Raw genomic sequence first — 16,741 nt, forward strand, 5'->3', positions numbered from 1 at the left:
TTGAACCAAGTTAATTAGAAAGTTTCCACAGATGAGCGCTTCTTTTTAAAAGAATGCATTTTCTCTCTAGATAATGAGAAAGGGAGTTGGTGAATAACTAAGCTTGAAGACCTTTAATGTTTTAAGCAACCTAATTTGCAGAATAAGTGAAGCTTGTTTCAGACATTTAGTGTTTTTTATTGCATATGGTATGCTGGGTACAAATAAAGAAAACATTTGCTAGTTGTACTTAATAGTTTGCATAGTGTTAGGTTGGTATAAATTTTACAAAAATTCCTTTCATTGTTTATCATTTATTGTTATTTTGGGTTTCTTTTGGCTTTATACCAAACAAATTGTGACTTAAAAAAGACAAATAATTTGGTTGGAAATCAAAACAATTTTATTGGCTTTTTTTACATCTAGGAAATTATGATATTTGAACTTTAAATGTATATGTTATTAATTGTGGAAATATGTATGTACTTAAATAGCATGGGAAAGTATTTCAAGGACAGTAAATTCAAAACAACTTTTATTACTTATAGGTCAAAGAAATAGTAATTTTCTTATAACTTGTTAGGAGAATCACTATTCCTTAAAGTTTTGTGCTAGGAAGCTAAAATTATTATTTAAAATTAACAAGAAATCAGCATAAGAAAACACGTATGATAACGTAAATTTACGGGATAATAGGGCTGTTTTGCTAATGAAACAGTTGTGGTGGAATAGTTGTAATCTATAGAAAATAACTAAAAAATTTCTGAATTATCTGAAATAGGAAATTTGGCTCTAGCTTTTATTTCTTGGCATTGGCAAAAATAAGTAATAGATATGTGAAATTAATTAGCTTTACGCTTACATGTATTTTCAATGGCATATATTCTGAAAATCTTGTATAGCTACAAGTTTGGTAGTAATCTTGTGTCCCTCTTCCTCTGTCCTAATTAGCTCAAATTTTGAAAGAGTGATTGCCATTTGGATTAATAAAGTTAGTATTTCTTATTTTCATGTTTAATTATACTTATTTTTCATGTAAATCCTTTTATATGAAGCTGTCTTCCCTTTTATATAAAGCTACTCTGAGAGAGACAAAAGTGATAAATGAGTTACTTGGCCAAGAATTCTCTGAAAATCGTATGATTTACTGGAAATAACAATGGATTAAGAGGGGACTTTGGGTTTAGTTTTGACTTTGCCATTTTAGCTATTTAACTATTTTATTATGCTAAAATATATATAACATCAAATTTGCTGTCTTAACCATTGTGCATTTGTTACACTCACAATGTTGTGCAACCATCACACTATTTTTGTAACTTTTTGTTTTAACCACCACCCCAGATAGAAGCTGGGCTTCCCTGGTGGCTCAGCTGGTAAAGAATATGCCTTCAATGTGGGAGACTTGGGTTCAATCCCTGGGTTGGTAAGATCCCCTGGAGAAGAGAATGGCTTACCCACTCCAGTATTCTGGCCTGAAGAATTCCATGGACTGTATAGTTCATGGGGTTGGAAAGAGTTGGACATAACTGAGAAACTTTCACTTTCAGATAAAAGCTATGTAATCATTAAGCAATAATTCATTTCCCTCTTAACCTCAGCCCCCGGTAACCTCTAATCTTTTGTCTCTGAATTCGACTGTTCTAGAGAGTTCATTTAAGTGGAATCATACAATGTTTGTCTTTTTGTCTGCTTTATTGTGAAATACTTAACATAGTGGTTCTTTTCCTAATGTAGGAAATTGTTTAGTTTTATTTTTGTTTTTATAAATTTATTTATTTATTTTGGCTTTGCTGGATCTTCACTGCTGTTCAAGCTTTTTTTAGCTGTGGCGAGTGGAAGCTACTCTCTAGTTGCGGTGCATAGGCTTCTCATTGCGGTAGCTTCTCTTGTGGAGCACAGACTCTAGGACACTCGGGCTTCAGTAGCTGTGGCGCTTGGGCTCAGTAGTTTTGGCTTCTGGTCTCTGGAGTACAGGCTCTATAATTGTGGTGCACAGGCTTAGTTGTTCTGTGGCATGTGGGATCCTTCTGGATCTAGGATGAACCCCGCATCTCCTGCATTAGCAGGCAGACTCTTAACCATTGAGCCACCAGAGAAGCCCTCAGTATAATGTTTTTAAGGTTCATCTATGTTATAGCATGTATCAGAACTTCATTCCTTTTTATGGTTGAGTAATACTCCATGGCATATATACACCACATTTTGTTAGTTCATTCATTCATCAATGTATGCTTGCCTATTGTGAATAATCCTCTAATGAATACAGGCATGCATGTATCTGAGTTTCATCTTGGAAGTTGGGCAATGCTGTGACCTGGGATTGATTCATGTAATGCTTTTGCTTTTGAGGGATTATGTTTTCTTGTATTCTCTGAGTTTCAGATGTCAGCACAAATACCAGTGATTTTCTAATCATTAAATGAGCTGCTCTCTTTCAGACATCTCTTTTAGTTTACAGATTTGCTTTCTAAGGTGGATGAGAAGGAGATATAATTATCAGCACTGATCAGTGAGAAATTGTACCTGGGAGTGTGTAATATGTGACATATACCCATTTGTGCACACATGAACTTGTTTACCCTTTAACACAGACTCTCCTTTAATTACATGTGTAAACACTTGTCTAATTTATATGTGTATCAGTCTGCCAGTGATTGGTCTTCAGTTATAATGTATTTGGTCTTCCCTGGTGATTCAGACAGTAAAGAATCTGCCTGCAACGCAAGAGACCTGGGTTTGATCCCTGTGTTGGGACGTCCCCTGGAGGAAGACACGGCAACCCACTCCAGTATTCTTGTCTGGAGAGTTCCATTGACAGAGGAGCCTCACAGGCTACATACAGTTCATGGGGTCTCAGAGTCAGACACAACTGAACCACTTACACTACAATGTATTTAGCTCACCTGTTAGCATACTGGCGATTGATTTTCACCGAATTCGATTTTGATTTATTTGGTAACTTGAGTTTTGACTAATTGACCAAAAGTCACTTGAGATTGTAAATCATCATAGAACATTTTAAAATGTTTATGGCTTCATAGACTCTTTATTCTGTGCTCTTTTTCTTTAATTTCTTGATTAAAGTATCTTTTAGATTGGCTCTTGAGATATATTGCCTCTAAATTGGATTTTTGACAAACTAAGGAAAAATATATTTGGGAAGGGAGAGTTGTATATTAATATGTAAGACATTTTATCTTCAGGTTTAATGTTTTCATTATTAGCCTTGGTGTTTCCCTTTTAGTTATTGTATCTTTTGTTCTCTCCCTTTTTAATTATTTTCCCGCCAGTAGTTTGATTGGAGCTAGAGAGTTGCAGTAGTTTTGACAAACCTTTTTTGGTTTAGTTGACCAGTAACTTTATTGTTTCCTTGACTTCATGTATACTTAGTCTCTTTTCTCCAACCAGGCTCTCCCACCCATTGATTTGATCCTTCCAATCTTTACATGGGGCACACACAAATAAAGTAACTTAACTTGGTCATCATTATGAAGTCAGTCTTTAAACTTGTTTGACCTTATATTTTTCTTTATACAACAGGTTATTTTTTGTTTGTTTAACTCCAGTTCCCTGTGCCTGGTAGTCCCAACCATAGTTGGGAGAAATCTCCTTATTTTTTGGATCCACTAACCAGGATGTTGCCTTTATAATGAATCTTTCCCTGACCTTGATTCTTTGAGAATTGAATTTCTGTTCCTTTATTGCCCCCAAATCCTTAAGAAGGATAGAAGCCAGTGTATTCAGTCTCTGGCTGTGTTTCAATCTTTTTTGACCCTTTAGCTTCCCAGTGTTTATATCATAGTAATTATCTGTTACATTTAGCATAAATCACAGTACTTCCATTAATAACAGATGACCTATTGTTTTATTCAGAACTAATTTAGCTAACGAGAACACTAGCTGTAGTGTTAAGGTTATTGGATAGTGTGACTAAAATGTCCAGTGAATAAACACAGTTTTATTGATAGTTTAGCATTTAGCAGGTCAATTAAAGTTTTCTTTTTAATCTATCTTTATTTCTGTTTGTCTTTCAAAATTTTAAGTTATCTTGATAAAGAAATGCATTTTTCCTTTGTTGATTTATCATAAGACTTAACATAAAATCTTTCAGCAGATTTATAGTCCTATTAGGTTTGATTAGGAAAATATCATTTTAGATTAAACCTTTTCAAAATTATCACTCTTCAGTGAAATTTGCTGTAAGTATTAAAGTTTAACACATTTGTTTAGGCCATTAAAAAAAGTAATCTCTCATTTTAAATGAAAATGGCTCACTCCCTGAACCACTGGCATTAATTTGTGATACCTACTTATGAATAGCCTAGAAAAAGAAATGTGCACAAAATTCCACCTGTTTCTTACAAGTCATATGAAAACATTTCTCCTGTGTTCTGATCCAGTTAAAACTATATAGTGAAATTTTAAAAGTAGTAAATTGTACAGAAAATTAAATTGGGGGAAAGGGAATTTGTAACTGGGTATGGAAGACAGATGATACCAAGGAAAACAGGACTGAATTATCCTTTGTAAAAATAAGGAATACAATAAAGCAACCAGTAATAAGGCTTTTTTTGGTCTTACCTGAGTATATTTCTATTTGGAGCTGATATTTAAAAGTTTCTTAGACTTTGTATTAGAAAGATTTCCATAGATTATAGTGTGTTGGATGCTTAGATTCTTTAATGCTCACAGGAGAGTTTTATAATTAGAGTCTCTAAGTAAACAGTTTTATTGCTATGACTGTGCCTTTAGACATTGGCAAAATTTTATTTAAATCTAAATAGTGTAAGTGAACCACAGCCTTAAGTCATTTTAAGCCCCTGTTTCTAATAAGGTGGACCACTGAAAATACTATTTCTAACTTGGTCTGAGTTTAATTCTTTTTTTAAGTATTCAAGGTAACCACCTTGAATATAGTTGTTTTGTTTTTAAACAGTAGTGCCAAAATACAAAGTTTCTTAAAAAACATAGTCTGGGTAGGATAATCAGTCTTCCATGACTCATTTATCTTATGTTTATTCTTTGGAGCTTTTTTGTTTATAATGGCATACTAATATTGATCATTACTTTCTTCCTACAGCGTGGATTTGTGGTATCATTTCTATCACTGTCATTAGCCTGCTTTCCTTGCTAGGCGTGATCTTGGTTCCCATCATTAACCAAGGATGCTTCAAATTCCTTCTTACATTCCTTGTTGCACTAGCTGTAGGAACAATGAGTGGAGACGCCCTTCTTCATCTACTGCCCCATGTAAGAAACCTTTTAAATCTTTTTAAGAAGTAAAAGTATTTCAGCTAAAAGGGTCCTTTATTAGCAAGCTGTAGCATACTAATCTAATATTTCTGTTGTTTTATTGCTTATAGGATGAAGTATTTTTTCATTTGTACAGTTTTAAGTAGTATTTTTTAAATTGAATTTATTAGATTTTAAAGTAGCAAAAACTGATAGTGTCAGTTTTATCTTTACTTGTCACAACATATACATATTGTATCATCACAATGCACGTTTTCACTCTCTTACAATTACATATGTCACTTACACCTTAGTGAAGCTGAAATTTTAAAAATGCTCTATTAGTTCTGAAAGTGAATATTTAGTGATCAGTGAGTGTTTTATTTTTGTGGTTTCTCAAGAAAGCCATTAGAAGAAATCTATATAGTATTTTATAAAGGGCTTCCCTGGTAGCTCAGATGGTAAAGCGTCTGCCTACAATGTGGGAGACCCAGGTTCGATCCCTGGGTCGGGAAAATCCCCTAGAGAAGGCAATGGCAACCCACTCCAGTAATCTTGCCTAGAAAATCCCATGGACCAAGGAGCCTGGTAGGCTACAGTCCATGGGGTTGCAAAGAGTCAGACATGACTAAGTGACTTCCCTTCACTCTTCATATGGTATTTTTTAATGATTGTACACATAACCAGGCATCTTTATTTGAGCAGGAATAGGCAGACATCTCCAGTTAATGATTTTAGATGTTTAAGCTCTTTACTCATGGGGCCGTTTATCTTTTCACCTGGTGTACCACTTGTGTTCTTCCATTTGGGAACACTTCTAATGATATGATCATAAGTCCACACTCCTGGGTTTCTGAGCCGGTGCAGTGGTAAAGAATCCACCTGCCAATGCAGAAGACGCAAGAGACGCAGGTTCCACCCCTGGGTAGGGAAGATCCCCTGGAGGAGGAAATGGCCAACTCACTCCAGTATTCTTGCCTGAAAAATCCCATGGACAGACGAGCCTGGTGGGCTAAGAGTCAGACGTGACTGAGCACTTGTACAGGCACATGCATCACACTCCTGTTTCCTTGCTTATCAACCTTTTAAAAGGTTTATCACCAGTTAAGAGTGTTTGAACCAGTATTACTGTCTGTCCTTCAAATTATGAAAACAACAGAGCTTTTTTCTTTTCTGAATGTAAAATTATAGATTTGAACATTTATGTTCTCATCTCTTCCCTTCTGGAGTATTTGGAAGACAGTATTGTATTTGTGTGTTGTGTACACCTGTTCTTCCTTTCTGCACTCCTGGTTGAGAATTCCCGATCTAGTGTCTAGAACAGTGTATGGCATTGCCTTTTAAAAAATTAATATTAAGACTGTGAATGTGCATTTTTTTTTTTTTGCTGTTGATTCATTATATATAACTTATTTTCCCATTTATTTTAACCCCTTGCCTGCCCTTTCTCCCCAGCCACCAAGCATAGCAACAGTCTGCTTCAGAACTGGGCCAACAGTTAAAGTGCAAACAATGTTTAAGTGCTGTTTAACTTATTTTCTTAAGTGTTAATTAAATGAAGCTATTACCTTTTGTAATGGTCTTATCTTCTTTAAGAGGTTTAGAAACCTCTTCTGTTGACCACTTGCAAATAAGGAAAGAATGTAAATAAATGTTACAAAGAGGGAAAATACTGAGGACCAGTTTTCTTTTACACTCTCTAAGATTAATATGATAGAACTTACATGTTTTGCAGTTTTAAAAGAGCTTTGTTTCTGTACACACATTTATTTTTGCTAAAGATTTAAAATGTAGAAAATTAAATGCATGTTTAAGTATATACTTTTGCTCATGTTCAACAGTATGTGCAGACATAACATCTCATCACTTCTTTGAAATAATTAAGAAAAGAAAAGTATTATAAAAATTAGCTTAAGAGAAAGTTAGATTATAGGGAGTTAGAAATGGTTACCTGCTGGTGAATTAGTCTATTTTAGTTTTACTTCAGTTTACAAAGGACCCATCATTCCCTCTGTTCTTACTCCTGGATTGATTCTTACTATAGGATGTATTAATATTTTAACCCCGATAGCTGTTTGAAATTTTTGGTCTTTGTTTTAGAGTTACCATGAAGTGTAGTACTTTCCAGGCCACTGAGTATAACAAAATTAAATGGAAGACTACTTATATTCAAGTGATGTAACAGGGGATTTTTTTCTTTTCTGGAGATTATATTCGCAAAGTAGCATTGAATTGCTGGTTTAGAAGCTTTTCTTATTCTCATTAATAGTCTCAGGGTGGACATGATCACAGTCATCAACATGCACATGGGCATGGACATTCTCATGGACACGAATCTAAGAAGTTTCTGGAAGAATATGATGCTGTATTGAAAGGACTTGTTGCTCTAGGAGGCATTTACTTATTATTTATCATTGAACATTGCATTAGAATGTTTAAGCACTACAAACAGCAAAGGGTAAGTATTTTTTAATTATTTGTTTTCCGAAAGGTAGAACTCAAAAACCTTTATTTTTGGGAAGGCCTTGTTTTTTCTTAATCATGGTGTTGGTATGTATTAAATATCATTGAATAAACTGTCTTCAGAGGAAAAACTGATCTTTGCCAGTTTTTTTTGTCATTACATTTGTTTTAGCATTTATAATCAAGCTATAGGAGTCCAGTTTCAGTTAATTTTGTGTTGCTTCTTATCTAGTTAACTTAAATAGTTTGGAAAAATACTGACCAATTTATGGTTACTAAAAATGCAAAAATATATAAATAGAAGCAAGTCTAATTGGTCTTCATAGGTAATATTTTCAAGTTTTAGAGGCTTTCACTGACATATCTTTTAATGAAAATGTTTTCACACAACAAATTTCTATACCAGAAATACCTTGCCAGTAGTGTAAGTAAGTACTAAAGGTAAAAAGAATTTAGATTCAGAGGGCTTTGTAGGAAGAAAATATTAATGAAATTAAGGATTTGGTGGTTCATTTAAAGTAACAAAACACTTCGGAGATGGTACTTGGACTATTGATTAAATGCCCTGTTTGTCATGAACTGTCTTTTGGGTCACATTTACTAGAATAAGACAAATATCTAAAAGAATTTTTCCCACAAGAAAATAAGATACTGTCATTCACTATGATTTATACACTTCCTGTTCACATCTGTCTCTAAGGCTGTTCTTGAATACATCTCATTAAAATGATTGTGATATTGATGCTGATTGTTTTCAGTATATTTTGTTTAAGTAAATCCTAGAGGACATTTTTAGAAAGCTTCACAAAGTAACAAGTTAGAAAATTTTTACATTTTCTTAGTTAGCTACAAATATTAAAAAAAAAAAATCTTCAAGAACAGTGGATAGTCATTGTCATCATAATATATACAGTCCACTCTTATAATAGAACTTTAATGCTGTTTTTTTACAGATATATTCTTGTTTGTGTATGTATGTGTTTTGTATATATCCTCTTGGGACATATGGCTTAGAACAGAACTCTGAACTGGGATTCAGGAAAAGTGATTCTGTTTCTTGTCTAGCCACAAACTAGCTCTGAAACTTTGACTCATGCATCATGATTTCCAGTTGTTATCTAAATGCATAGGGAAATAAATTCTACTTCTCATCTGTATTTTCATATTATATTCCAAGTAGTGTATTTAATTTTAATGGCCATATTTTAGTCAGGGCATTGTATTTAATTGCTTCTAGAGGAGATTTGATCAAGATGGTGTATTCAGTGAAGTGTTATCTCAGGAATGGTCAAAGGACCTGGGAAGGATCAACTTAGAGAAAAGTGAAAAGATCTAACAGCCTTTGGCTTGTGAAGGGCCATGTGAAAGGTCATGTGGATAGGTGAAGAATTGACAATGGTGGGAGGGATGCCAAGGTAAAATTGACTGGAAGGAAATGAATCAGAGATTACTGCAGGATATTTAGAGGAAAGGTGAAGAGGTCTTGAGTCATGACATGGGGAAGAGAATGTGATTAAGATAATTATTTAAATGAGAGAATCCAGAAGAAGTTGATAAACAATTTAAAGTCCCTCTCTGTAAATAACAAATTTAGAACACAGTACAAATTGCAAGGTTATAAAAAAGTTTTGGATTTACTGTGAGGCTCTAATTTTCTTCGATTGTGTGTACTAACATTGATGCAAAGAAACAGGAAAACAATAGAATGGGAAAGACTAGAGATCTCTTCAAGAAAATTAGAGACACCAAGGGAACATTTCATGCAAAGATGGGCACAATAAAGGACAGAGATGGTATGGACCTGACAGAAGCAGAAGATATTAAGAAGAGGTAGCAAGAATATACAGAAGAACTATACAAAGAGATCTTAATGACTCAGATAACCACGATGGTGTGATCACTCACCTAGAGCCAGACATCCTGGAATGTGAAGTCAAATGGGCCTTAGGAAGCATCACTAGGAACAAAGCTAGTACAGGTGATGGAATTCCAGCTGAGCTATTTCAAATCCTAAAAGATGATGCTGTGAAAGTGCTGCCCTCAATATGCCAGCAAATTTGGAAAACTCAGCAGTGGCCACAGACTGGAAAAGGTCAATGTTCATTCCAATCCCAAAGGCAACACCAAAGAATGTTCAAACTACTGCACAACTGCACTCATCTCACATGCTAGTAAAGTAATGCTTAAAATTCTCCAAGCCAGGCTTCAGCAATACGTGAACCATGAAATGTAGTCCTTTAAGAGAAGTTCAAAGTAAATAAATTTTTATAATTTAATCTTGAACGCGTTTTGAACCTAGACTTACTGACAAAATTGAACACATTTTTATAAAGCAAACTGATGGATGAGAAGAGAATTGTCAAAACATGGCAATTTTTTATAAATTTGAAATTGTGGGAAGTAAAAATCTATGTGGCATTCTAAATGTAATAGTAAGGAATTCTTCAAGTATACCAGAGAGTCTAGGTAGATAAATCAGTTCACCTCCTTTATAATAAATAGGACAATAAGTAACCTAAGATGAAAAAGTATATAGTGTTTTTTGAAGAAAGGCAATTAATGATACTTGAGTAGAACAGACATTTGTTGTTCTGTGTAGATGAATCAACTATTGGAAGGAAGCTTTCAGAACACAAGTAACATACCAGATGCTGACTAGTTTCAGCAAGTTGGGGCTTTGTGGGTAGTCACTTGGCAAGTTTTTAGGAAAATCGACAGTCAGAAACAAAGCAGTTAAACAGACTCCCAGCTGGTGTTTTACTTTCTATATCTGTCTCATTGACTTTTGTATTGTTGTCTTTTCCTTCCTTTTTTTTTTCTTCATCTCATGTTAAAACTGCTGTTTCTTTTCTTCTCTTTAGGGTGTCTCCATATTACTTTCTTTTGAACATTTTCTGTTTCCTCAGTTTCTATTACCTACTGCTATGAAGCAGAACAACCCCAAGCCCCCAAAATAGGCAGGATTCAGTGGGACAGTTCTTTTGCTCCACATGGTGTGGAGCCATGATCTTAGTTTTCTGAATAGATTCCACCGTAAGATTCCTTATGGATGGAATAGAATACTTATACAGGGAGAAAAGAAATTGATGGTAACCATCTTTTGGAGACTCTACTGCATGTTCAGCTAGCCATAACAAATCTACTTACGCAGCAGTTAGAAGATTTAAACATCTGAAACGTAGTTCACAGCCTATAAGCAAAACCAGCAAGGATTTACTTTTATTCTGTTCTAAAATAGTTATTTACTTTTTAAAAAGTGAACATTGATTAGAAGTATAAATTTAAGTCAGAAGAGTTGTTAGTGATAGACTGATGAGAAGAAGCCAGACTATTAAGAGATAATGTAGGAAAATTCAAAACAATGAAATATAACAGACTTTATTAGTAGAGAAAAGATTAAATGAAAAAGGAAAGTTGTCTTTATTGCAAAGCTGTTAAGTCAGTAATTAATTGGTCATTTTCATATATCACCTCATTTAATCCTTGTAAGAATTTCATTTTCATTTTATAGATGAATATTTTTAGGGTTAATAAACTTAGCTTGTCCAAGTGTCATAAAGGTAAACTGTAGTCTTAAGATTTTAATTCAAGTTTGTCTCTATTATTGTCACATATAGGGGAAAGTGACATTGTGATAAATACAGAAAGAAATTAAAAGGAATAAGCTTTCATTTTTTAAAATTTCCCATTCTACACAGTATTAAATGAGAGCAATATTACATATATTTCATGCATTTTGTTTGGGTTGCACATAATAATACAATACTCTTTACCCTATTCTTATCTTGGAAGTATATGAATTGGACCATTTAGTTGAATATTTGAAAAAAAAAAAACATGCAACTTTAGTTGGAGTTTTCATCTGCTTAGGTCTTTTGATTAATTTCTAAAAGTTTTTTTCTCCTTTTATAAATATTTTATAAAATTACCACCATTTATTCCCATAGATGTTAACAGTGAATACTGTTACTAATTGTGCCTGCAAATTTAATGCTCATACCAGATTTTTCTTTTTTTCAGGGAAAAGAGAAATGGTTTATGAAGCAGAACACAGAAGAATCGGCTATTGGAAGGAAGCTTTCAGATCATAAGTTAAATAATACACCAGATGCTGACTGGCTTCAGCTCAAGCCTCTTGCCGGTAGACAACAGTTCTGACTAAAGAGAAACCTTTAAAATATAAAAATTGAAATTTTGCATCTAAACTGTACCTGTGTTGTTTGAAATTTGTCTTTGTGGCTTCTCTAATATTAGTTTCTTTTATTTCCTTATGTGTCTCAACTGATTTTGTTCATGTTATGATTATTTTCAGCCTTATTTATTATACTGGGATATAGGGCCAATTCATTATATTACCAGGCAAGGAAGATATTGCACTTTTTACTTTACAGAAAAAAAAAAAATGAAACAAAACATCTTTAGTGTTTTATTTCTTGGTAATGCAAAAATCTCTGTGCCCTCCATATATGATTGTTTTCATGTGAGAAAAGAAGAGTAGGCCTTTATACTTAAAGGAGAGTGATCTTGTACATAAAAATCTCTGCTCATCCATTCATCTATTGTGTTTTGTATTGATGTAATGAGGTAGCTTAAAATTTTCAGGAAAACCTAATATTTAACTATAATTTTTCCCGTTTGTGAGCTTATGTTTTCCCCTGATTACTAATGATTTTCTGTAGAAGAGGCAACCTAGATATTAACTGTAGACTCTGCCCCAAAATACGTTTGTGAAGCAAATCTTTGTCATATAATAGCTTTTGTAAACTAGGTGAGAGGCCAACTTTCATTTAAAAAAAATGTGACAGATGTTATCACTTATGGGTTTTTAAACTTCATTTTCATAAAGATCTAGAAATTATCTTGTTCAGATATGTAAAGCACCCAGAGGAAGCAAGTGGTTTAACTTTTCTTTGTTTTCTTAAATGATAAGAGAAAGTTAGAGTGGGTAAACTTTAAGGTTCCTTTGTTCTCTGAAAAATTATGGGTTTATTTTGTTACCATGGGAATTCTACAGTAACTTTCCACTTTTATTTTCAACTGTTGGTGATGTGCTCCTTAAGCTTCACATGTCTTCATGAGTGCCAGTTTCTCTCCTCTCTGCTATTGATTTCAGTTCCCTTCATTTACTTCATCTGATTCATCTTTTAGACTCTCAAAACCCCAGTTTATGTGTATGCATATGTATATTTCCTTATTTATTTGGTTTTTTAATATCTATTTAGGAATTATAAAAGACTTTCACCTAGGAAATGTTCATTACACTGCTGTTTTGTCTGGGTTTAAATTAAGCAAATATGCATTCATGTACTTGTTGATAAAGCATATCCTTTGCCATTATAAATATAGGAACTGATGACTCGGTTGTTTCTGAAGATCGACTTAATGAAACTGAACTGACTGATTTAGAAGGCCAGCAAGAATCCCCTCCTAAAAATTACCTTCGTATAGAAGAGGAGAAAATCATGGACCATTCTCACAGTGATGGAATGCATGCCATTCATGAGCATGACCTCCATGCTGCTGCACATAACCACCATGATGAGAGTAAAACTGTGCTGAGGAAGCATAATCATCAGTGGCACCACAAACATTCTCATCATTCACATGGTCCCTGTCATTCTGGATCAGATCTGAAAGAAACAGGAATAGCTAATATTGCTTGGATGGTAATCATGGGAGATGGCATCCACAATTTCAGTGATGGGTTAGCAATTGGTAAGTAGGCTTAAAACTTGGGTTATAATTTGTTATTCCTTAAGACCATTTTCTGTTTTCCACTGTTTTAGTACTAATCTTGGAGCTTAACAAGTATACTATTATATATTAGTCCTGTCATTTGGCTTTTCCAAAGGCGATGTCAGCGTCTTTGGTAAGTTTACTTGGGGGCATAAAGGTATACTTTCAGTGGGTTTTTCTTTGAACATGTAAACAAATGTCTGCAGTATACTTCTTTAGTAACTTGATTTCTTATTGAAGGGATAGTTACCATATTGAAAAAGCTACCTTAACATATTTTCAAATACATTTATACATTTCCGAATGAGAACAAATGAATTTGAATCTTGGGTTTAAAAATTTTTTTATACTTTAAAAAGTGAAGAAAAACTTTACAATGGTAAAAATCCATTATATCAAATTCAAATATATATTAGAGTCTTGTTAATATAAACTGATGTTACCAGTTTAGGAGAACATTAAAAGTGATTAATACATAATTTTCTTTTGAGATCCAGACTATTAAATAATTATTCAGAAGTAGGCTTTGGTTTCTTTCAGGAGAGACCATATTTTTGAAGCTACAGTGGCTGTCATTGTTAAAGAATAAAGAATTTTACTAGTAGTAGCAAATGCATGTATACCTCTGATTTCAGTTTTCAGGACATTCTGACAAATAATAATTTATACCATTCATGCTCTAGACCTAGAAAAATTTGGATATGGATGCTTTTAAATATTTGAATATCTATAAATATTAGTTTGTAAGAACAAGCGCAGTTATAGACTTACGTGACTTAAAATTGAGGTCAGAGATTGAAACACTAAAACTGTTACTGCTCTGACACTGTGGGTGAATTAGAAGATTACACAAATAGAGAATTTAATTCAATAGGGTATATTTATTTCATTGATTAGCTTTCTCTGGTTGTCACATACCTGTTGTACTTTACTCTCTGTGTGTTCAAAACCTATAGTGTATGAGATTAGTGAGTCACTCATCATTATGAAATTAGGTAAAAGAGAATGCACCTGCCATTATGAATGAAAATAGAAAAAGAGAAGATCAGTAAATGTCACTTGGATTTTTTCCACCCCCCTGACCTTAGGAGCGGCTTTCAGTGCTGGATTGACGGGAGGAATCAGTACTTCTATAGCTGTCTTCTGTCATGAACTGCCACATGAATTAGGTAACATGATCTTAAAATTTATCAGATTTCATCAAATGTAAGAGTTAATATAAATGCATCTAAATTTTAGAGATGTTAAAACATAAAAAATGGCTGATGGCAAGTATTCAGTATCATCATTCTCTTATTTACTGAAATTTTTGTTAATGTGCTTCCAAAAGTGTGTATTGTTTTTATGTATTTTTATTTTATATAAACAATATTGTTATAGCCCACTCTGTTTCTTATTTACTAATCAGTGTATTTTTAACTCCATGAATTAATTTAATGCTGTTTCTGCCTAGTACTTGAAGGTGTGTATTTACCACACTTTTACATACTTAGCACCCAGTAATTGGACTTACCATGTATCCTGCCACCACAGATAATGCTGCATTGAACATCTGTAGACTTGATGCTGAGAGACCCTTGTGAGAACATCGTATGGGGTATATACCTGGGAACAGAACTGATGGATCCTAAGATATGCATGCCTGAGAGTATCATATCACTGTCGAGAATGACCAAACTAATGTCCTCTCTAGCAGTAATAACTGAGAATTCCTTTGTTTCTTCATCCCTGGTAACACTTAGCATTAACTCTCTAATTTTTGCCAATTTATAAGGTGTACAGTGATATTTCTTTATTGTATTAATAGGCATTTTTTGATCCAGCAATCATTTTTTAAATTTCTCTTATGTTTTGGTTTCCTCCTATAAATTGAAAAATGGAAGAAAAAATATGAACATACATTCACATAGAAAATATGAGGGATATGAAAGTGACATAAATTTGAAAGAAAAAAAACTGCATCTCTTGAGTATCCAAGGAATTTCTTCATGTGCCCCTCCTTCTGACTGAAATGTCTATCATTTTGACTGTTTATCTTGATTGGTAGTATACTGATTGGCCCACTTTGAGTAGAATTAACTTATATAATTTTCTTAATTACTAACTGCTCATATAAAGTAAAAAAAAATCTCTTACTGCTTACTTGGTGCTGATTCTTTAGGACTTGATTCCCTATAGTTTTATTTACCTTGTCAACATTCGGCATATAATCACATATCTTGTTTATGCCCCATAATCCTTTATCCAGACCCTTCATTGTCTTTTCCTTGGGCATTTTCCTTAGGGAGTACTTATAGTTCTGGTTTCATTCTGTTCCAGTGTATCTTACATACCTATTTTCTTGACATATGCCTATGTTACTCTATGACTAGATGTGACTTAATCAAAATCTTTCAGTCCCCTTCCTTTACATATAAAGTAAAAGCTGAGAGGCATTAATGTTCCTTTCAGTGACCTTCACATCTGGCTTCCAGCTACCTTTTCAGCCTCACTCACCGAATTGCTGTTACTTGTTTTCGACTTCACCCAAACACAGTTAGTTCATCAAACCTGCACTCTGGGTGCCTGACCTGTTTCTTTGCTTATTCCCTCCTAATTGGCTTGTCCTGCTAGGGCTGTCCCTAGTGGAGCATGTTAAGTCTTTTTCCCTCTAACTTCAGTACTGCCTTCCAGTACACCATGCCTCAGGTTTATCTTTCCTCTAAACTTTATCACTTACTTTCTCTAGGTCCTTCTTTTAATGCTTAGTATATTTCCCTTTTAGACATCCTATTTGCTTATAATGTAGGTTTTTTGTGTGTGCAGATATTATATCTCACATTGTGAGATATTATATCTCAGTTATATTTAACTGCTTTCCTATGCTAGTAAGAGAATGATGTACCAAATACCTTCCTTGCATTTCAGGAGCAACACAAATCAAGACTGTCTGTCAGTTATTATATATAAGAAACATTGCCTAATTGTTTTAACCCTTTTTTTTTTTTAAGTTTGCTTAGTAATAAACTTGGATAGTCACATGCACATCCATAGTATGCCAGGAAAGCCTTCAGCTTCCTTCCTACCACCCACTACCCCCTAAAAGGAATATGTCAGGCCACTTTATAATTAAGTATGGTTATACCGAATTCTTCTTAACCACTTGCCATGCTCCATTTCAGCACAGAATTGACAGCAGAGATGTTGGAAATGAGGGAGGGTTGCCTTCCTCAACCTTACTCCTTTTTCCCCCTGTACTTTCTTATTGAAGGAGTGACACACAATGATAACTACACATAAGACAAATGTAGTACATAGCTTACTGGCTAGGTAAGCCCTTGTTTACCCA

At 33.9% G+C, this 16,741-nt stretch overlaps 1 protein-coding gene across 10 annotated transcripts in view; it reads left to right on the forward strand.

Moving 5' to 3' along the window:
* Positions 1 to 16,741, forward strand: part of SLC39A10 (solute carrier family 39 member 10) — a 163,521-nt gene that overhangs the window by 132,494 nt on the left and 14,286 nt on the right. For all 10 annotated transcript variants that reach the window (XM_070769605.1, XM_070769597.1, XM_070769640.1 and 7 more), the window contains 5 exons: positions 5,063 to 5,232; positions 7,484 to 7,672; positions 11,698 to 11,818; positions 13,024 to 13,392; positions 14,502 to 14,582. In XM_070769605.1, the coding sequence (XP_070625706.1) occupies positions 5,063 to 5,232; positions 7,484 to 7,672; positions 11,698 to 11,818; positions 13,024 to 13,392; positions 14,502 to 14,582 (930 nt within the window). The remainder of the gene's footprint in view (positions 1 to 5,062; positions 5,233 to 7,483; positions 7,673 to 11,697; positions 11,819 to 13,023; positions 13,393 to 14,501; positions 14,583 to 16,741) is intronic.

Source organism: Bos indicus, chromosome 2 (assembly GCF_029378745.1).
Source record: "Bos indicus isolate NIAB-ARS_2022 breed Sahiwal x Tharparkar chromosome 2, NIAB-ARS_B.indTharparkar_mat_pri_1.0, whole genome shotgun sequence".
In the NCBI taxonomy this organism is placed as follows: Eukaryota; Metazoa; Chordata; class Mammalia; order Artiodactyla; family Bovidae; genus Bos; species Bos indicus.